At 30.1% G+C, this 22,484-nt stretch overlaps 1 protein-coding gene across 1 annotated transcript; it reads left to right on the top strand.

Annotated features, from left to right (window-relative positions):
* Positions 1-4,598: 4,598 nt before the first annotated feature.
* On the top strand, positions 4,599-7,271 carry LOC113854643 (probable BOI-related E3 ubiquitin-protein ligase 3). The gene is made up of 3 exons (XM_027485778.1): positions 4,599-4,975; positions 5,054-5,414; positions 5,641-7,271. Exons 1-3 carry the CDS (start codon positions 4,920-4,922, stop codon positions 6,250-6,252), a joined length of 1,029 nt encoding a protein of 342 aa, XP_027341579.1. The 5' UTR covers positions 4,599-4,919; the 3' UTR covers positions 6,253-7,271.
* Positions 7,272-22,484: the final 15,213 nt, after the last annotated feature.

Raw genomic sequence — 22,484 nt, forward strand, 5'->3', positions numbered from 1 at the left:
ATAATTTCTTCTTTCTGCCAAGATCCTGATGTAATAATTCATGTTACTTGATGATCACGCCCCATTCATTTCCATAATTCATAATAATATAACCAAATTAATGTCTCCAGCTTTTTAATATACCCTTTTCTAATCTAACATTAAAGCTAAATTTAAAGTCACATTAAGGGAATATCGAGGACTACAAAAAATAAGCCAATTTGCCATACATGAACAATGCATTGTTTCCCTGTCTGTACGGCATGCTTGCCTCACGCAGCTTACTTTACTTTATGATAAACTTAATTATTTATTGAATTAATCTAATGTGACTGCATGTTAATCATATTTAATTATGTCATGTTATTATAAGGTTAAGACTCCTCAATTCATCAGTAGGTTGATAATAATAATTTGCATGAAAACTAAACCAACTTGGGAAATCCTTAGTTAGCACCTTTAATTAGTTTTGCTTTGTAATTTTTTTAATTTTCATTGGATCAATTAATTTTGATTTGGGAATTAAATTTAGCGACACTCCCTTGATTGCCAATTGCATAAGACGCTCAAATATTTTTATTTTATTTTTTGTCTCCTAAAAGCAAGCTAGCATGTCCAAGAGATTGGATAGGTAAAAAAATATAAAATGTTTAGTGAAAAATCTACAACAACGTCGTATGGTCTTATTTTGTTTGAGCTCATTGTGTTAATTGAATATCATTGCAGCCCTCCTTGTCCTTGTGTCACCCATAATAACAAATAATAATCATAATAAGAGCATATGCAGATCACTATTTTAGACAAACCACACCTCCATGTCTCGTTGTAATGATAATGTCCAATGAGAAAATTGTTTTTTATATTTTAATTTATTATTCAATATGAAAATATCAATTTTTTTTTTACTTTTTAATAATTTGTATGATAAATTCTGAAAATATTACAATGTTTTTTATTATTGCATAAGTACAGTTTTAAAAAATTAATAAAGTTAAAAAAGTAACATTTTTATAATTAATAACAATAAAAATTAATTTTCTTAAATGAAACAAACTGGGATATGTTTACTTACTGAAATGGCACCAACATATGTGTGCTAATTAAATAATTTGAAGCAAGATCTCTCCTAAAGTGGTCACAATGTGAATTTAAATATCATATTGAGATTCGCCTAAAAAATCATATGGAGAGAAATAATCAATTGATTTCAATAAAAGTGATTTGTTGACTTTTTTTTTTTTTATCACGGTACATGGTAGATTTTTTACTTTAAAAATTTTATTATATATTTACTGTGTATTTACGTTTCTTGTTTAGGGTGTTAAATGTATTCTTTTAAAAATATAAAAATGTTTACCATTAAATAATTGAGGTTATACTGCTAATTTATTAAGAAGGATCTAAAATTTATTTCTAGAGTTATTATGTTACACGTTAGTGTATGATGCTCTGCGTTCATATTGATGGTAAGGTGAAAGATTGACGTGATTTTAAGCACAATTTATAAGCAAAAGAAATTAGCAAGTTTATTCAAACATTAATGACATAAATTACTTCCGAAAATTGTATACTTTGAATAAAAGACACACGCATGCATCATACCATATAAAATATTTCATTAAAAATGTTTAAAATGTCGTCTATATCTTTCAGTTGTTCCCACAAATTGTTCTATAAAGACTTTGGAGAATAATGGGCTACTTCTTTCCTTTCTAGCCAAACCTTAGGGGCTAAGTTTGTTCAAAGTTTGAACCACTGCACTCATATGTGTCAATTTTGGCTCAATTTAATTTGAAATTTGTATTTGGCTTGGCAAGTCTTAATGATACGTAATGGAGAGAATCAATAGCCAAATAATCATACGTTGATATTTTGATCATAAAATTTGAATTTTCAAATATGATTAGTAAGTAAAAAATATTTTAACTTGTATTATAGATATTAACATCTTGAAAAGAAACATAGGTAGTAAAATAATCACTGGATAGAGTACACGATATATGACAAGCAACTTTCATGGAAAAGTGGTAACATATTATACGCAACCATGGATGGAGGCTAGCTAAACAATAATGGATTCAACACATCCATGTCTATCCACAACATCGAAATTCTTGCCATGAATTGGTGGATGTGGACAAAGTGTTAGATTTAGAGAATGCATTATATCAGCTCTTGGCATCTCGAATTAATTAGACCTTACTAGAAGTTAGATTTGGAAGAAAATTTCAATGGAAGAAAGCCTACGCATTCAAAAAAAGTGAAAAAGATAAAAAGTCGAGCACATGACAAATTTGATATCTTCACAAAAGTTCAACATTAATTATTAGTAGTTAATGCATACCCTTTTTTTCTCCCCTTTTCTTGCATGAAAAATATGTATTATCACTTTGAATTTAGAATTTTGTCGTATAATTGAACTCCTTCGTCTACGTTCAATGCATTGTTTATTTTCTATTGATAACTAAAAAAAACTCTCTATCCATTATAAATTTGAACAAAATAATTATAATACAAAAAGAATTTTTTTTTCAAAATTTATAATTTTTTTGGTCCCATTGTTTTTTTTTCTAATTTAGATTTTTTGTTTGGGACGTTTGCATTTTAGTTTGAATTGATTTTTAGGTAAAAACAAATATTCAGTTTAATCTCAAAATAAATTGAGGATCAATTTGGGTTTATTTAAAAGAAATTTTTAAACTAATCCAATTTGATACATCAAAAAGTAGTTTGAATTGATGAATTGTATGATTTTCTCTAGATATTTTTATTTTTAATTTATTTTAAAAAATTAAATAAAATTTTTATTATCAATTTCACACTATTTTTTACTTTAAAATATTGATAAAATTAGTTTTTTATCTTTTAATTTTAATATTAAATTTTATTTTTTATTTACTTTAATTTTTTAATTTTTATAAGAGTTTTAAATAGATTATTTTCTGTTAAAAATTCTAATTTCATTAAAATATTTTGTCATTTTATACACGTATTTTCTGCGATGTTGTTCATTATTTTTTTTCTTAGATTTTTTGTAAAATTAAAAGATAAAATCAAATTTTATTTTAAAATTAAAAGATAAAAAACTAATTTAACCTAAAATATTTCTATGCTACAAAACGAAGTGCTTATAATGTTTGTCTTTGTGCCTAAAATATTTCTAACATAAAACATAAGATTTATATGATAAAAAATGAGATGCAAGAATAACTAAAATTAAATTAAAAATTTATAAATACATTAAAATAAAATTTTTAAAGAATTAATAAAGAAAAATAATAATTATATATTAAAATTTATAAATATATAAATGTATAAATGAGAAGTTATTTTCATAAAAAAATAATATATATTTGTTTGTTTGATATGAATATGATCACATTAATTTTTTAACGTAGATCTAAATTTGATTTTATCTTATATTATTTTTTAATTTTCTGGTTTTGCAATTTTTTTTATTTTAGTCAATTAAAAAATATCTCGTTATAACTTAAGATAAATTTAGTTTAGTCTAGTTTGCATATTGGTTAGAATGAGTTAATTACTTTACTAATGGATTCAATTTAATATACTAATTTGTTTTTCAGTTACCTTCTCTGGTTTAAAAATGGATCTTTAATGCAAACGTTTGATATGCTTTTGGTTATTTAATTATAAGATTTTTTAAAATAACAGTGTTTAATATTTGAGTAACACTAGTCCATTAACTTTAAGAAATACTATAGTTTTGAAATCATCCAGTATCCTTAATTCATGCTTCCGTAGATTTATTAATTTTTTTAATTGCACAAATTATAAAAAAAAAAGTTACTTATTTTGGAAATTTGAAATTTCATTTCTTATTTCAATAGTCAATAAATGTTTAGGAAAACATAAATGTGATGAAGCATCTAAACGAGCATGAAGAATCAAGAGCGTTGAAAATTACAATTTCCAAGGGCTAGGATTTTTCAAAATGACATAGGTGCAGCGTAACAAGTGGTGTGGACCATAAAAGCCACCCAAAGAAAAGGACACGTGGCGGAGAATGGTCGTAGGGCAGAAGCAACGTTTCCCATGCCACCACCGTGACTCAACCAACAAAACAAACAAAAACATTTTTCTCAGAAAAAGCAAAGGAAACTGCCAAAAAGCCCTTCCCCTTCCGCCGGGTACACCGTACCCCCTCCCTCTTCCACGCTGGCACTTCGCACGTGCCCACCATCCTCACCTTGTACTGTTCCCCCACAACCCTGCCACACACGTGTTTCTCCCACACCTCGGGCCCACCACCACATCACGTTGTTCTTCCTTCTACGACCAGAACAGATAAAAATATTAAAAGAACACTAACATTAAAAATATTCAACATAATTTGTTGGATTCTAGCGCTGCCTACGTGGCACCTCTAGTCGGCAGGTATTACCTGGCACTCTTATATTTTTATTTTTTATTGTTGGGTAAAAGAAATTAAGGGTAATCAATGTACTTTGCATACATACCCAATCTCTGGCTACGATACATAGCCCATTGATTTTACCAGAATGCCCTTTAAGAATGGGCCGAAGAACCTGCCACATCAAATCTCTATCTACCTCTCTGGTCTACAAAAAGATCTAGCACTAGAACAAACACCCTCTTCACTCTTTCTTTTTTATTTTTATTTTTAATTCTTTGCTGTAACGTTTGGTTACTTATTATTATAATAATAAAATAATATATATTAATAACAATGTGTGGACAGAGGGAAACCCTGAATAAACCCCACCATATAGCCTTGACACCTCTATTTGCATGCCATTTTCTTGCATAGAGTTGTTGTAATTTTCCCTCATCCTCTTCTCACCGAGTTCTCTCCCAAGAGCCAAAAACGCATATAGAGTGACATAGATATATAAAGCTCTCAAGAAGAATATCTCAACCAAGCGAAGCAAATATAAACCATTTCCCCTCTTACTCAGATGGCCGTTGAGGCTCACCAACTCAACCCTTTCCCCTCTCAACTCATATGCAACCGGTAGATATTCTTTCACTCTCTTTCTTCTTATTTCCTTCATTGTCCAATTTTTTAAGTGTTTGTGGCTGATTTGTGCAGGGAAATAATGAATCCCATTGAGGCCAATCTGTATAACACCCACATCGATTATTCTTCTCTTCTTCCATTCTCGGCCACTACTGCCTTAACTGAAGCATCGCTTCCACCGCCGCCGTATAACTCTTTTGCCGCCGATTCGTTTCTGCGAAAACCCGCCGTGAAATCTGAGAGTGGCCTTACTTACAACAATAACGACAACAATTTTGTTCCCATGTTGCGAAAGCGTTACATAGACAACTCCAATTCCATCAACCACTTCTCTTTACCATTTTATTCAGACTCCTACTCTTTTCTCGGTCAAGATATTTCTGTTCAGATGCAACAACAACAACTAGCCATCGATCAACTCATTATGCAACGAGTAAGTTTCATTTTAGTCATTTAATTAGGTGGATTTTTAAAAAAAAAATTCTGGGTATTCTAAATTTATATACATATGAAAAGTTTTTATCTATTTATTTCTTATACATATAAAGCAAGTTTTATTAGAAGTTGCATTATTCTGTAAGATGATTTCTTAAAAAAAAAATTATTAAAGTTTAACCGTCATTTTGCGAAAACTTATTTATTTATTAACTTTTTCTCAGATGGAAAAAGTTAGAGTGGAGATAAGAGAAAAGCGGAAGAGGCATGCGAGGAAGATGATTGAAGAGGTTGAAGACATGGTGATGAAGAAGCTGAAGGCAAAAGAAGAAGAGATAGAGAAGATAGGGAAATTAAATTGGGCTTTGGAAGAAAGAGTGAAGGCTCTGTGCATAGAGAATCAGATATGGCGTGATTTAGCGCAATCTAACGAAGCCACCGCCAATGCCTTGCGCACCAATCTGGAGCAAGTGTTGGCGCAGCGCGGCGGAGTCATCGACGACGAGGGGGTCACCGTGTGCCCCGCCGTAGTGATGGACGACGCACAGTCTTGTTGCGGCAGCACTGGGGATAATGAGAAAGAGGTGTGGCGCAAGTTAGCAGGATGCGCAGGGGTGAAGGATAAGGATGAATATGAAGATGATGGTTGTACTAGGACGAAAATGGCGAACAACGGGATCAGCAGGCTATGCAGGAACTGTATGAAAGTAGAGTCTTGTGTGCTGATTTTGCCGTGTAGACATTTGTGTGTGTGTACCGGGTGTGGGTCTACTCTGCACACTTGTCCCATATGTAAATCCTTCAAGACTGCTAGCGTTCATGTTAACATGTCCTAACTTTGGAGAAAACTCTCTCTAGTCTTAGCCCATTTACATAGAAAAGTAAAATTCATTTTTCATATATAAAAAAAGTTTTATTTTGATCCCAAATTTTTTCTATTTTTTCCTATCCAGTAAAGTTTGAAGGGATAAAAAATAATCTAATAACGTTTTCAGTCGAGTGTCTAAGGAACGAATAAAAAATATTTAATTTGAATTTCATAATATACAAAACGATGTATTCCATAAGGCACAATTTCCTTGACCAAAAATCAAAATCGAAGTTTATGAGAGTTAGGTTCTCGAGTTGTTTATGGAACGATGAAAAATGAACATAGATAAGGTGGTGGAGTTGGGTGGCGCATTCGGAGCTGTGGAAGGTGAAAACGGAAAAAGAAAAGGGTGAGAATGGGGGGACCCGCGATGCATCTACTGGACAGTTTCCCAATACAGAAACTAGGTAACCCCGATAGGAAGCGATAAAGGTGCGCGTGGACACGCACATCCCTACGCGCGTGGAGTCAACGAAGTGGAGGCAGAAAGCAACAGGTGTGCGGCAAAAGCTGACACGTAGGACGCGCGCAAATGTCGCTGTTGTTGAAGAGTGCCTGCAACGGGCATTTCTTAGAGCTGTGGGTTTAGAGCAAAGGTGGATGCATTTGCATCATGCACAATCCAGAAACAGAAACAGAACCAGAACCCGACACGATAACCGGTGGTTCCGAAGTAAATAATCATATTTAGTATAATTGTGATGATGATATTGAGAGGGGCATAAGACGAGGGCGTTTTATTTTTAGGGAAAATACAAAAAAGGTGGTGTTAATTTCGGAGGCGGTGCAGGTGGATATCATGATCGTTTTGGGGAGTGAAAAAGAGAGGGGGTTGAGTGCGGCGTGTCATATGAAACTTACTGTGCGACTCTCTCGTCACTGTTAAATAGGGAGTGGAGCTAGGAGTAGCTACTCCAATTATATTCCTCTTCCTTTATGTCAAACTCACTGGAATTTTAATTAGAAAAATTGAAAATTTACTGTTACCGAGGTGGGTACGGTCGTCCTTTGACTAATTATTGTGCGTGTACAAATTAAGATCCCTTGCAGTTAAGATTTCACAGAACGCGGTTAAAAATAGGAACCCCTGGTTCACTCCTATTATTACTCGTTTTGTTTGTGCTGCCTCACCTCTGTTTCTGATTCCGACTCAATGATCAATGCCTTTTACCGAATCCATTGCTACTGCTTCAGTATTTTCATTCCCTCGAAAACAGGAAACACACAATAATGCTATTCGGTTTAATGCCTGTGAGTGGTCTATTCCTTTGCTTTTCTTTTTTTCTTTTTTATTCTCTGTCTCCCTAATTCAACTCAATCATCGGGGCATCCCATTTTTAAGCTTCTCTTTTATTTTCATAAAACAATAGTCAATTAGCCAGCGATGAAGAAGAAGGGGTTTAACAAAATAATTAGCATATTTGCATGCAAACACTCCATTTAACTAAGATCAAATGTGTTGGGCAAGTTACTACCATTCAAAATTTATGCAACTAGTTACTTTTCTTACGTCTGTTGCACTGCTTGTCTAAATTTAATATTTAATAAATCAACTGCTATTATGTGTTTTAATTAGTGTACATTTCGTCAAAAGAAAATTGCAACCAAACGTACTTTGAAAATCAATACTTCACTCGAGCTTGTTTCAAAACAATGAAAACAATACATCGTCAGATAAAGTCATTGGAGAAATACAAGTTTTAATTTAAATCTATTTTTTAATTAAAAAAGTTATCTAATCCGATCATAAAATATAATATAAATCATTTTAAATTGATTTAAATCGAATTTTAAATCAGTTCAATTTGATCCAATTTAAAAGAATTTAATTAGGTTAGATTGTTAATATTTTATGTTTTATTTTGTTAGAAGACGATAAATATGATTTTACATATCTTTTATAACATTTTTATGTAAAATCTTGTATTTATAAAGTCAAAATGAGGTGAAAAAGAATTTAAATTTAATACTGATAAACGCATTAAATTAATAAATTATCTCTAAAAAAATAAATAAATAATTTTAAGAGTAAAATCGTGAAAATAGAATTAAGTACGAAAATTGTCATAAATATATAATTATATAAGTAATTAAGTATGAGTAAGTAGTTAATTTATTAAATAAAATTACACACACTATAGTTCAATTTAGTTGTGATTATTTTTAAAATTAGATTTAAAATTGAATGCAATGTAATAAAAAGATTTAAATTTTTTAATTTTATTTTTTTATCAATTAAATTTTTACAATTCGTGTTGTATTAGATCGGTTTATAAATATCCAAAATAATCTTCCTATCCATATCATCAGTTATTTCTGGAGTTATAGCTAGATATTGACTATCTATCATTAATTGTCGACTTTTTATATATCTATTTAAGAACGAAGAAGAGGAAAACAAAATGGATGTAAACTCTTTGTCACATTTATAATGATTTTATCTTAAATAAAATTTTCTGTAAATTTTTAAAAATGTTATTATAAATTGTAGATACAGAAGGATAATGTTGTTCATTGAATGTGTGTTTGATAATGGGAAGTGGGTTTCTTTTCCATCATGAAAAACGACATTAATGCTTTTTCAATTGAATTTTGTATTATGAAGAATATTTCGAGCATTTTACATGATGAAAGTGATATATAGATAGATAGATAATTCTATAATAAGAGGTGACCAAGAGAGGAGAGAGTCGTGCGGATTTGGGTGGTGAGAACAAGTCAATATACAGTAGCAATTAGTAACTATTGACAAAATATTCATATTGACTAACGATAAACTAAGAAAGCTATTAGTAACAACTAGGTTATTAGATTTGTTTTAGTATTTAAAAGTTACACTTCAATTTAACGAAAAAAGTGTCAACAAAGAAAAGGAAAAATAAAATGGATGGAAACTGCGATTCTGTATTTGAATTTTTCACAGGAGAAAGGAAATCTTTCATGATTGTCAATGCAATAAATTGTTGTCGTATTTAACCTCTAAACTCTGTTGTATGCTAATAAATGTTTTCATACTATTTAGCAATATATTATTTCTTCTCAACTAATTACTCTCTTTTGGCTCGACTATCATTATTGATGATCTAGATAAGAAAAGAACTGATGTTCTTCTATGTTTTGATTTGTTTCTTCGCTTGAAAATGAAGTAAAATATATTTAGAAAAGCACCATTTTTCCTATCTCATCTATATTGTTTTGATTTATTTTTTCTTTTTAAATGTGAATTAGATATTAAAACGAATGAGACTTGTAACAACAATTTGATTGATCGCAAAATCTAACTTTATCTAAACCTTTAAATCTAGTTTAATTAAAACATAATAAATATATAAAGGGAGGGTATGAGATATTCTTACTAAGTTTTTCTCTAGTTTTTGAATAAAAATATATTTCTCTAGAAAAAGGAACTTTTACAATAGAACTATATTTATTAATATTAAATTACTGTTTGTTAATACTTTAATTAGTTTTTACCTTAATATAACATTTGTTGAAAATTTATCTTTCTCGAAAGATAGATATATAGAATTCTTATTCTTCGTAAGCTTTTTGATAGACAATATAACGATGATTACATGTTGAGGCATGTTCATAATATTATACTTAATTTTGTCATCCATATTTCATCCATAAATGTTATATGCCATATAACTATTGAAACTTAGGTTCTTTTCTTCTGAAAATATATCATAGATTAAAAATTATTGATAATAAGGTTCGATCAAACCTTTCTATGTTCAAATACAAAAAAGTCATTACAAGATTAATTATAAGAGAATCCAAATTTGATTTCTGATCAGATCCTTAATAATCATCTGGTTAATCTTATTAATTAATATTCTAACAACTTGTCTAAGTTTTGATTGAGGCATAATTTAAATTTTACAAAGGATGTTCTGAAATAAGTTTATAAAGACTATTCATATTAAAGTATAATAGAAATTGTATAGATCTTTCATCTTTATTTTTTGAAGATTATAACTTTAAGAATTACAAATTTAAGAATAATGGTCTTATATATTAATTGAAATTATATATATATATATATATATATATATATATATATATCACTTTTAATTTTAATTAAGAAATACAATACACTTTAAATTGAATAAAAGTAACATTGTTTAATTTTAAAAAAATTGTTAGTCACTATTTTTCAATCCCTTTCCAATTAATTACCTTCCCTTGTTAATTTTTTTTCTATGAATTACTTTTTCATTTTCTCCCATAATTTAATTTGAACAAATTTTTTAATAAGTACTTTCAAAAGATAAAAATAAAAAAGTAAAATTAATTAAATTTCTTTTATAAGTTATCAACTCATATTTTTTTAAAAAAATAGATAAGTTAAGTTTAAGCTTTAAATTTAACAATTAGGTTAAATATTTATCTTATAAAATTTAATTTTATGTTTAGTGATAAAAGTGATAACGAGAATAATATTAACAATTCTAATTATGGCGAAGGATGATTCTCCTAATAATAAAGTTAATTAATGGCATATAAAGATAATAATAATAATAAAAATAAAAATAAGAACATTATATTATAATAGTTATAATTTTTTTAAAATATTAAAAGCTTACGACTACCTTGAACATGGACTGTAATTGAGTTTGTAGTTTAATTAATCATCTATTATGTTCTAATATTAATATAAAGTGAAACATCAGTGAAATTATTTTTTGCTTATTTTTAAAAATTAAAATTATTTGAAAATAATGTATAAAATAGATTTTTTTTATTGTAATAGTTTTATTTTTCTACTTTTTAAATTAATTATATTCTAAATTTTATAGATACAAATTTTTATTTAATTTTTTATTATATATAAAATTTTAAAATTTCTGCGAATTTATATAAAATTTTCAACATTTAATATATTATTTTAAAATAATTATACTTTTATGAAATCATATTTTTAATAATATGGTAATAAATACAATTTCTAGTATTACTCGGTAGCTCTGGACGCTAATCACATGGTTTTTGACAACCAACGTTTCGTTGTCTTTTGTGTTACTTTGTTTTGAAATGCAAATGCAAGGGCTAAAGAAAGGTCCATTTTGCTAGCACGTAGCGCCATTTCATCTTTAATAGAATGATGTGATTGAATTTCAATCTATTCTATAATTTCTATTGCAATGATTTACAGAGAAATAGAAATGGAGATGTCATTGTACTGAAAATGACCCATGAGACACATTTTCTTGAAACTATATTTCTGTTTCTGAAATTTTTTAATAAATTATACATTACATTTTTTTAAATGTAGATGTTGTGTTTGGTGGAATTTTAAAGCTACCTAAATTAATTATTAATTAGCTGTATAACCTACATTAGCATATAAATTTATTTAGTTGTATATTTAATTTAAATTAATTAATTTAATTGATGGAAGCATTTGTGGGACCTATGTATCGATTAATGAGTAATATGCATTTGGGTGAATGGAAAACATCTCATGAAACATCAATCGAATTCATCAACTTACATCACGGATAAAGACTATATCAACAACTTCATATTTGTTATTATGTAAGTTTCTGACTTTTAATCAATGTATCTTTCACAAATCAAGTTTCAGACACTGTGATCCTTGCATCAACAACTTTGTAATTTAAAATGTTTATAAGTAAAGTGTAGAATGACGTTATTGGCAAAATTATTTTATAAAAACTATATGATTAACAATTTCATTGTTATATAGTGCCCTAATTTAACATGTCCAATAATAACCTAGACTAGGAGTATACGTATTATCTTTCATAAAACAGGTATATATTATTGTCCCACGTTAAATTATTGTTCTAAACTTTTATATTCATATTATAACTTTTTTTTTATTAAGTCTTATAATATCTTCTTTATTAAATATCTCAATTTTCTCACTTAAGATTTTTATTTATTTCAACTATTATTACTTAATTTAACTGGTCTCAGCCTAAAGTTAAGTTAAATTATAAATCTAAATACACCATATCAAATTATTTTAAATAATAAACTTGAATTTAACCTTTTCATTTTAACAAATTATATCGCATATTTTTTTTTTATATTTATTTAAACATCTTCTTAAATTTAATAAATGATAACTTCAATTTATTTTTCAAAATTTGATACATTATCTCAAATTAATTATATAAAAATACGTGTTTTAACTGTACGAATGCTTTGAATATTTTAAACTATATTTTATATTTTTCAATTTATAAACTCGCGTACTAATAAAAATTAGAATATTGAAATAATTAGATAAATGATAATATTTTATTATATGTACGATGACTTATTTTTATTTTTCTAAACTATGAATGTTCTCTCTTTAAATATAACTTTTTTATTATACGTTAATTGTAGACTAATTTTATATATTATGATTATGTAGTGTCATATGATCTCAAATTTTGTTTGGTATCATATCATATCTGTATCCTATGCTGTAACTATATTTTTTTAAGTCAAATTTTTTTATTCAAATTTAATAAAATTCGTACAATGAAAACAATACTAGTTATAAGTAACAATGTTTTGAAAATAGTGCAAAATAAGAATAATTTAAGAGAAAAACAAATGGGTACTAATTAAGCACAGCTGTTAAACTTCAATTTAATTGGTGCAGCTAATTGGAAATTAGATGATACTTGAACTCACAAGTTGGATTTGATTCAGAAAACAGATGAATAAAGAAAGAAAAGGGACAAATTCGAAAAGCAGATAGTGTAATGACATTGGAATCAGCTTCAATAACATTTGGTGACATTCATCCAATAGAAAAGTAGTAATAGTAAATAAATAAAAGGGTATGGCATAGTGGCTTTCCAATTGAGAAGAAAATAGCTTAGGTAGCACAGGAGCAGTGACATTGTTCCATGTTGGTTGTGCAGTGATAGAGGCAAAGGTTCCAAATGAATGGACCAGTCACCACCACCCTCCACACAGTGTCACAGTCCCACTCAATTCCCTGCTTAGATGGGCCAAAAGAGATTTATGTATTCACACAGAAAAAAGCAAAAAAATGATGTTTGTTGATTTGATGCAGTTGGGGGACAGAGCCCTTGGAGAGGACCCCACATCGAGCAGGTACAAACGCCAAAGGTAGCATTTAGTGATGAGTCCCTAACAAGGACAACACAAAAATAATGGGTAGATTTCATTTTTGTAGGATGGGATCTTTTGGGCTCTTGTGGGCCCCCACTCGATTAGGACCATCTGTCCCTTTGTGACCGGCAGCTCTCCAAAACACGTGAATCTGATTCCCACTCATCCCCTTCTATTCTTTTCAATTTAATATCATCATTAAACCAATTAATTAATCTTTTTATTCCCTTTTCAATTAATTTAATTTCAATTTTGCTTTGGTATAAAGTTTGTTTTTGTTATCTTTTAACTTTTTTTTATCATGTTATTAAAAGAATAACATATATAAATTATGATAGTATATGGTTGAAAGATATTGTAAAATAACTCTAGTGTTTGATTAAAATAAGCTCTAAATGTAATAAAAAACTGCTTCATCGAGATTATTGCTGTGAAACTTTGTTGAATTAAAGTGTGTTAAATAAGTAAACTACTTATTTTATTGATTTTGATAATTGTATAATGCATTCTGTGTTTGCACATGAATCTGAGCATTTTATATTCTTCAAAAGATGAACACGTTCATTTAAAACTACTGACATTTATGGCCAAGTTGTTTAATAATCATAGTGAGCCAGTGGAGTTGGACTTACCACCTGAATAATTATTAAAAAATGGAGAGAAAATAAAATATAGACTTGGAAAGGATGTTTCTACCTAGGAATCTAGGCAAAAAAAAGTTAGTGAACATTTTACCTAATCAAGAAATGATTCGTTTTGGGCATGCTTTTATAAAATAATGCAATATTTTATCTCAAACAATATTTATTGTATTGCAGGCTTCAGAATTCAGACGCTAGTGGACATCATCTGTGATTGGGAAATATCGTCCTTTTATTTCTTCTGGGTTTCTTTGGCCTGCATTTTATTGCAATTTAATAAACCATTCAATAGTTTTAGCATTTATTATAATTAGTGTTTTTTTTTAACTTTTATATTTAATAATTCATTGACAACCCATATGATCGTTGAGAATGGCATTTATGTCTCTCTCTCTGAATTGTCTATGCCACGCACCTATGTATGGATCATATTTTGCTCCATGAAATTGACTATTTATTTTTAGTTTTCTCAATTATAGATTGTGGAAGCATTCTATTGGGTCACCTCTAACACTATGATAAGACAACATAATTTTGACTAATTTTATTTATTTATTTGATTTGCAATGGATGACACCCAAAAACAAAAATGTATGATCTATAAATTTTCTATTTCCCATCAATTTGCCGTGTTGAATTTGATTGCCCATTAGGAATCTTGTTATGTTAGATATCATATTCTTGGCGGTGGTTGTTTCCCCCCCCCCCCCCCCCCCCCCTCACATATTTTTATTGGGATTTCCAACTATTGTACTTTGAAATTGAGAGGTCCTTGTCTTACTATGTCAATTAGAAAGGGAGTACTATAATATAACAGTAATAAAATAATTGCTTTAGTGCGTTCATTTTGGAGCTATTTGTTATTATTGATTTTTTTTTGGGGAAGATTGTTACCAAGGCCACCGGCATTTTGCACCCATAACTATGAATATTGGCCTACAAGCTACAATGTACTTGCCTAAATTTTATACAAGAGATCCAAATGGTTGAGTCACTAACACAATCAACGATGCTCACATCTTTATTTATTGACTCTTATTTTTAAATGAGGTGATGGGTTCAAATTCCATTTTATGATCACATTATTCCTTTTAAGCTTCATCCACTTATAAATTCCATTTCTTGCTTTGTTTTCAACGATTGGCACCACCACTAATTAGGCGTCTACGAAGCACCTTGAGCCATCGTGGACTCTAGAATTGATTATACTATGAGCTTTGATCCCATTTTTCAACTGTTATTGGGTTACTCATTTGAGAAATTTGACCTTAAGCATGATAGAACATTTGGCTCAAGTTCTATTATTTAAAATAAACATAGTTTAAAATAAATAAGTCAAAGAACACGTATCAATATAATAATGGACATCAATTATATTTGATTGGGAGAATTAAAATGTAACTTGCAATTGAGAAGGATGTTGTTTCTAATCAATTAAGCACAATCCTTTTTTAGTGCACCCACATTGATGAATGTGTGTGGGACCCTTTGCATACTATCACAAGGTTCAATTGATGGTGACGGTGTAACGTAGGGATATAGGATTAATTTTAAAAATTCAACCTATATTATAGGGTCTTTGAGGATTAAAGAAATGGCAACTCTGTTTAAAATGATGTCTTTGAAGATATATAATTGGGACTTGTCAAACTAGGGGATTTCAATTTCAAGTATTTTGAGTTTGTCAAACGGCATATCTAATGAAGGGTGTTTTTGTTGAGTGGTGCATTGCACATTGGAATCCAAAACTTTTCCAAGCTTTGAAATGCCTTTACGCAAATCATCATCTAACATCAACCAATCAGAGACACCCAATATCAATATATGACTGAATAATATTATTGCCTAAGGGAAAGGCAAACCAACAAACACTAAACCACAGTGCTCTATGTCTCCCTTTTAAGACAGAGACGTGTGAATAAACTAACCCACTTTCATTGCTTTGGTCCCTTTTTCTGCCTAGAATCACACATCCATTTTATGTGGGGTCAAAACCTTTGTTCCCACCCTCTCCATCTTCTTCTCATTCCAATGATATTCACTTTGATGAGTAATTAAATTATTCATTAAACAAACATCTTTATCTATCCACTCATAGGAATAGTTAATTGTGGAATTGAAAATTATCAAGGGAAGGTTCAAATCCATCGTCACGTATACACCACGCACCTGTCCTCCAATTAGGACAATGATACTTAACCCAATGGCACATAAAAAAAACATTTTTTCATAAGGGGGCTAAGGTGATAGGAAACCGTTGTAAGTATCTAGACCCATGCCATGTTGCTTTCTTTTATTATCTTGCTCAAGAATGTGTAGACGTGTTAGACTTAGTGCAAAAGGGTTAGAAATGTGTGTCACATAGGTTGTCCATATCGGTGATATACATATTCCAAATTTTCAGTTGGGGGTTGGGTGGGTCTACTCCAAGTCTTGGGATAGTACAAAGCATAGAATATGGATCTAAATAAAGAAAGAATGAGGGGTCCATGATGGTGAACCTAACTTTCTTCCCTTGTGAAAGGGGGCACTCATGTACTAGTCCATCACCATAGAATTGATTTTGTTGCTTCCTTTTGTTCTATCCTAACACATGTTTTCTTCTTTAAAGAAGAGGACCCCACTACTACTACTACTACTCTCTCTCCCTCTCTCTCTCTCTCCCATATCACAAGCTTAAAGAAAAATAAAATGATAACAACTAGGGTAAGATAGAATTGAAATGAATGAAGCTGGCTCCCAAAGTAGCATATCCAATTCTCTCTTCATAACAATTGTGAATCTCAAAGTCTAAAGGTGCCACAGTGAAAGGCATTTAGAAATCCAAAGAATGAAATTCTTGCCTTTCAATCACCAATGGCATATTGCTATTTGAGGTTGGCCTAACTTTTAAAAATCACATTTACTTCTGAAATTGATGTGAATGGTCATACTCCATTCTCTTTCCATAGCCGATATGAGAGAGCCTTCTGCTTTCCTTTTGATTCCTTTTCAAAATAAAAATGTTAAGAAAAGGAAGTAAAGCTTGAACATCTTACGTTATTTATTATATATTACTTTTGAAATGATCATTTTTCTTTTCAAATTTTTGTGTAACCTAACTTTAACGTATGATATTTTATATTATTTTTGACATTTTAAATTTTTTTAAACCATCCACAAATTATTATTAAATTATTAAGTATTTTTAATTTTAAATATGACTATTGCATTTAATATTAAATGCTTACTTTTTTATTTAGCTTTGAATTATTGTCAAAATTCCCTTCTTAATTAAATGATTTAAATTATCTCCATAACCAGATTAATAATTATTAACCTGATTTTTGTAGATTATTTTTTTAAAATAAAAGGATACTCCCCATCAAAATAAACCTTGACGGCTACTTTTTAAATTTTTTTTGTGACAATAATACATCAATTTTTATACAAAAATATAAAATTTTGATCTCTAAATAAAGTAAATATTAAAATAAGAAACCTTAGCATCACACCGACTATTAATTGGTGTCCTCTATTTGACTATTCATTTAACAAAAAATTTTCTTTTGGGATTATGTATATTGCGATGTGTCTAGCTGGCGTCTATATATCTTTTCTTTTCTTTGTTGTATTCTTTGATTCTCAAATTACTTTGTAAGGATAATGTGATAAAAAAGGCAAGGTGGGTCAAGATAAGTAATTAAGAATCCTCGCAAAAAAAGAGGCATGAACCATTCACCTAGAAATCATATCTCACATAATGAAAATTTCTTCACAGGGGGTATTTGAATGACCTGCCATGAGTCTACTTTACAAGGATGGATTTGGTGCGATAGGTGGAGTAAGGCTAAAGATAAGGACATTATTTATTGCATTTTTGAATGAAGAAGCCCCCTCTCTCCCACTATGGATGAAACATGGAAAAGAGAAAGTAAAGAAACATGAGAATAAAAAGGAGGAACATTGTTAACTACTGTTTTCATCTCACCTTTATATAGATTGGTGTGTGCGAGTGTAAACATCAGCTTCTCCCATTAACTTAATAATATCCATGTGCCAAGGCCACCTAGGCTTACTCATCCCATTAATGGTTTCTTGGAGTTTGTGGTCACAAACCCAACTTCCCCCATCTTGGGTAAAATGATTGTGCCTTTGCCATCCTTTCTCTACCTCTCTTTTCTTTTCAGTGGGGACTTCGTCTAAAAGTGTGTTAATAGTCCCTTCTTGTCTACATTAGGCACCCCTCTAACAACTAAATGCTAAACCTCATGCTTGCTCTTCGGTTGAGATACGTGGGCACTCATGATATGTAGTGTCATATAGATAGGATTTTCTAAGTGGATGGATAGTGTGTAGTGGGATGGGATTGGACTAACCATGTCATAAAATATTTTAAGTCATTCTAGTGAATGATCTCCAATCAAGAGCTAGGTTGACATAGATATGTACTATGTAACCCTCTTTCCCACTTAAAAAAAATATACATATATCAAATGAAAAAAAGATAAAAAGATATTTTATTTTTTCCTTTATCCCCTTTCTTTTTGAAAGTCGTACATTGAGTCATGAGCTAGAGAATTGAGATTGACATCACAGAGAATCGACCAGCTATCACTTTTGGACCGAATATATGAGAGGAAAAATATTTGGTATTATCATCAATAAGGGAGTGCATCATATTGTGCTGTCCACAATTCTTGTGAAGGAGGAAGATCAGGCCCACACTAGTAATGGACCATAAAATTTTGTTGTTGGAATTGACACTCCATTTTGATAACTCTGGCAGATTCCTATTGTGGGTTTTCTACAATCACTCAAGCTTCTGTTTTTCACTTTATGGAATAAAAAATAAATTATAAATAAAACATAATTAAGGCAAGAAGTTTTTTTTTTTTACATGATTCTAGTCAAATAGGAGGTACACCATCAGTTTTACCTTTCCCCTCATGCTTTTTAAAGAAGGATCATAGTGTTTTCACACTTGGGAATTGTCCCCTCAATGTTCTTTCCACTATTAGCATGTCCAATCAATTCATAATTCAGTAATTTAGTGGAGGATCAATGGAAAGATCAAAAGATTGCATCAATTGCTATATCATATCAAATTCATCCATTCAATTCTGACTTGGATGGCAGGCATACTATTCTTGGTGTTTGTAGACTAAAATGGTAACAACATGTTTCATGTTCCAATTCTATCTTAACAACATTATGGAAGTAGACCCTTAATTTTGATCTTGGTAATATTTGTTTTGTTTTTTTTCATGAGTTGGTCCTAGTGGTATACCCTACAACACGAGATAGATAGTATGTCACAATTATGTTATAGTAACTCAAGGACTAGCACACTCCATCTTGGAATTGTCTTCTAGCACTGCCTATTATACATTTTCAATTGCCATCACTTTTACTCACCCATAATTGAGGCCATGTCTATCATCTACCCACTTGCCACTTGCCACTTGAAGCTTCTAATGATATTGCACAGCCTAAAATGTTAGTTTAGTGTACTTGTGGAAAAACAAATAGGGCTGTATTGAACAAAAGGAAGACAGGTGTGAATTAATGTGTTGGGCCTCAATGGCACTAAGATCCACTTGAATGGCAATAACGATCTGACCTATTTGATGAAGCAATGTCCCTGTTTTAATAATATCTGACTCTTTTAAGCCTATAATGGAATAACTGATAGTGACTGCACAGCTTAGACTTGTCCCCACCTTGGCATCACAGAATGTGTAGTATGAGGTTAACACTCCCCATGTGCTTATCATTCATTGATGTTATAGGGGTGATATCCCAGAAATTAATAATGACACATTAAATTGAATGATGATGCAGATGATTGTTGCCCTCTCCTTCAACAATTATAACAACTTTTTATTTATATTAATTTAAAAGTATAATCAATGTTTTTTTAATTTAATTTTATTATTATTATTAGTTGTTTAAACTCAATCTAAAAAATTAAAATTATTTTTTTATAATAATCTATTATCACAAAGCGACAAGAAGTATATTAAAGAAGGCTATAAGGCCTTTTCTACCGTCCAAAATATAACATGGATATAAATTGAAAGAAAAAAAAATTCCTTACTGGAAAATTTGTGAATGAGATGGAAATTCCCACCACTAACACTAATTCAAGATGAACACGAATTTGATTGAGTGCTAACATGATGTTACAATTTTTGTACATATCTCAGCTAAAATCTAAAGATGAGCCCAAATAATTACGTACCTTAAAATGATGAGTGATGAGAAAAATGTTGTAAAATACAAAAGTCGGTGTTCAATTAGTGATGCACAATGACAAATCATAGTGATGCTGAAATAGACACCCTTGTTTGATAGTAGTGTGTTAACTAGAAAACGAAAACATGGATATGCATGTGAAGCAAAAAAGTGTGTGCGACAGACATAATGCACACGTCAATACAAAGAGACAGGAGATAACGTCGAAATGAGTGTCTTTTAGTTAACAGATCCTAGTGGTTTACATGCTTTGAAAGTTGAAAATGACTAATATATGAATAGGGCCACTAGATAATTAATGCATTATGTGTAGTCCTACAAAAGTTAATTTTATCACTTCATTTCCATTCTTACAGTTTAATCTTCCATATTATTAGCCAGAAAAAACAAAATGCATCTCAAAGGGGTAGCATAATCCTTATGAGACATTGTCCATGACCATGAATTTTGGGTTTGAGAATTTTAGGAGATAAAGTGATACTACTATGTGATATCAGTAAAAGCAAAAATTCTATTCCAATTGAAAAATATGGGGCTAATATTAATGACATTATTTAAGTATTTTTTTAGGGGAGAAAGTTATTAAAGGCCTTAAGCAAATAACAGTTGATATGATTTTGATTGAACAACATTAATATTTGGGGGCCACTTACGTGCATGCAGGAAAAGTCAGGGAAGAAAGAAAAGAACCACTTGGATTATTATTAGAAAAAAATCAAGGAGTGAAGTGGAAGCTTGTTTTTGTCTTAATAACGAGATTGAAAGTACTTTGCATGTGGTAGCACCTGGCGTTTTAATCAGAGAAGTTCTTGCTGCTGCTAGCTGTAACCATTTTCATCATTCAGTCAGATGTTTTAATACCAATTTGACAATAAATATCCAAATTAGTTTCTAAATTATCAGAAGACCTCACATAGATATTTTACCTGTCAAATTAGATATTGTGTTAATGATATCAGAAACTATGAGGTAATTTTTATCTTTTAGGCTAATACAATTGAATGTTATATTATTTGGGAACTAAGTTAAGACTTTACTCTCTTTTTAATGCTCAGGATTATTATTATTATTATTATTATTATTATTATAAGTAAATACTTATTGTATAGTAAAATGATCTTAAGAGACAAATCATATTAACCCCAGTAGTCTAGGATAAGATAGGTATCTATGTGACCATTTGATGAGGTCCACTTTAAAAAGAAGGGATTACTTGGTGATGCTGTAGAAGGGTTCAGGATATATTTGTGTGTGGGGTACAAATTAGACACATCAGAATTCAGAACTTAACTGACAGGCAAATATATTACTCAATTAATGGCTATGGATTTAATTTCCAAATGCTTTCAGATGCTCCACTGAATTGTGAGGTCAATTCATGTTTAAATTGGTTAATGAATCATTACATGAAATGCCAGGGATTCAATTAAATAATAAAATCACAACGATGGACAATTGATGCAGATCTAAAAATATATACCAAGTTTAAAAAATTGCTAGTAAGAAGGAATAAATAAGCTTCTTTATTCTCGAAGTATCACATCATATCGGGATACAAAGTGGAAGAATTTAAATGACCACAAATCCACCAAAGCAAAGAGAACATGCAGGAGTCCTTAGTTTAGAGGCAATTCATAAATCTGGATTCGCATGCAATAGTTTCTTATCAATCAATGTTCAACAAATAATATTCCAAGTGGAACCTCATATTCTGAGAACCATTTAGGTTGATGTTGCTCCTTTAAGCCGTATTCTCTTTTTCCAATTCATACAAAGCAAAACAAAAGAAACCCAAAAAGAAAAAACAAAGATCTTCATTTGATTAGAACTTGTCACGTGCTAATGGCCGTCTTTACCAAAGTGTTTTACAAAAGGTGGCTAATTAGTCTAAAAAATGTTGTAACAACATTTATTCTATGGTATAGGATTCTTGTAACGATATTTAGTCATGCAATTTGCATAAACTTGGTAGATGAAGAAGGGTTGATTCTTGAAATACTTTTTGTTCAATCAGATTCTAATAGATTCTGTTCATAATACATGAAGATAATCAGAACCACATCAACGCTTAACTTATGTGCAAATCATTCTTTATATGTATCATATGTTAACTGTTACAAATCTTTCATCCATAAAATGGTTCAGCCAATCTGCATCTTTTAAATTCTAAGTTTAATTGTATTTTTAGTTTCTATAATTTTTTTTTTGGGGTCTT

The sequence above is a fragment of the Abrus precatorius genome, unplaced genomic scaffold (genome assembly GCF_003935025.1).
Source record: "Abrus precatorius isolate BTA unplaced genomic scaffold, Abrus_2018 Scaffold11, whole genome shotgun sequence".
Lineage (NCBI taxonomy): Eukaryota > Viridiplantae > Streptophyta > Magnoliopsida > Fabales > Fabaceae > Abrus > Abrus precatorius.

Excerpts from the sequence above, each read along its gene's own strand:
- LOC113854643 (XM_027485778.1), top strand. The coding sequence starts at position 4,920 with ATGGCCGTTGAGGCTCACCAACTCAACCCTTTCCCCTCTCAACTCATA. Across the intron at positions 4,976-5,053 it reads TCTCAACTCATATGCAACCG|GGAAATAATGAATCCCATTG; the intron begins GTAGATATTCTT and ends TGATTTGTGCAG. Across the intron at positions 5,415-5,640 it reads ATCAACTCATTATGCAACGA|ATGGAAAAAGTTAGAGTGGA; the intron begins GTAAGTTTCATT and ends ACTTTTTCTCAG.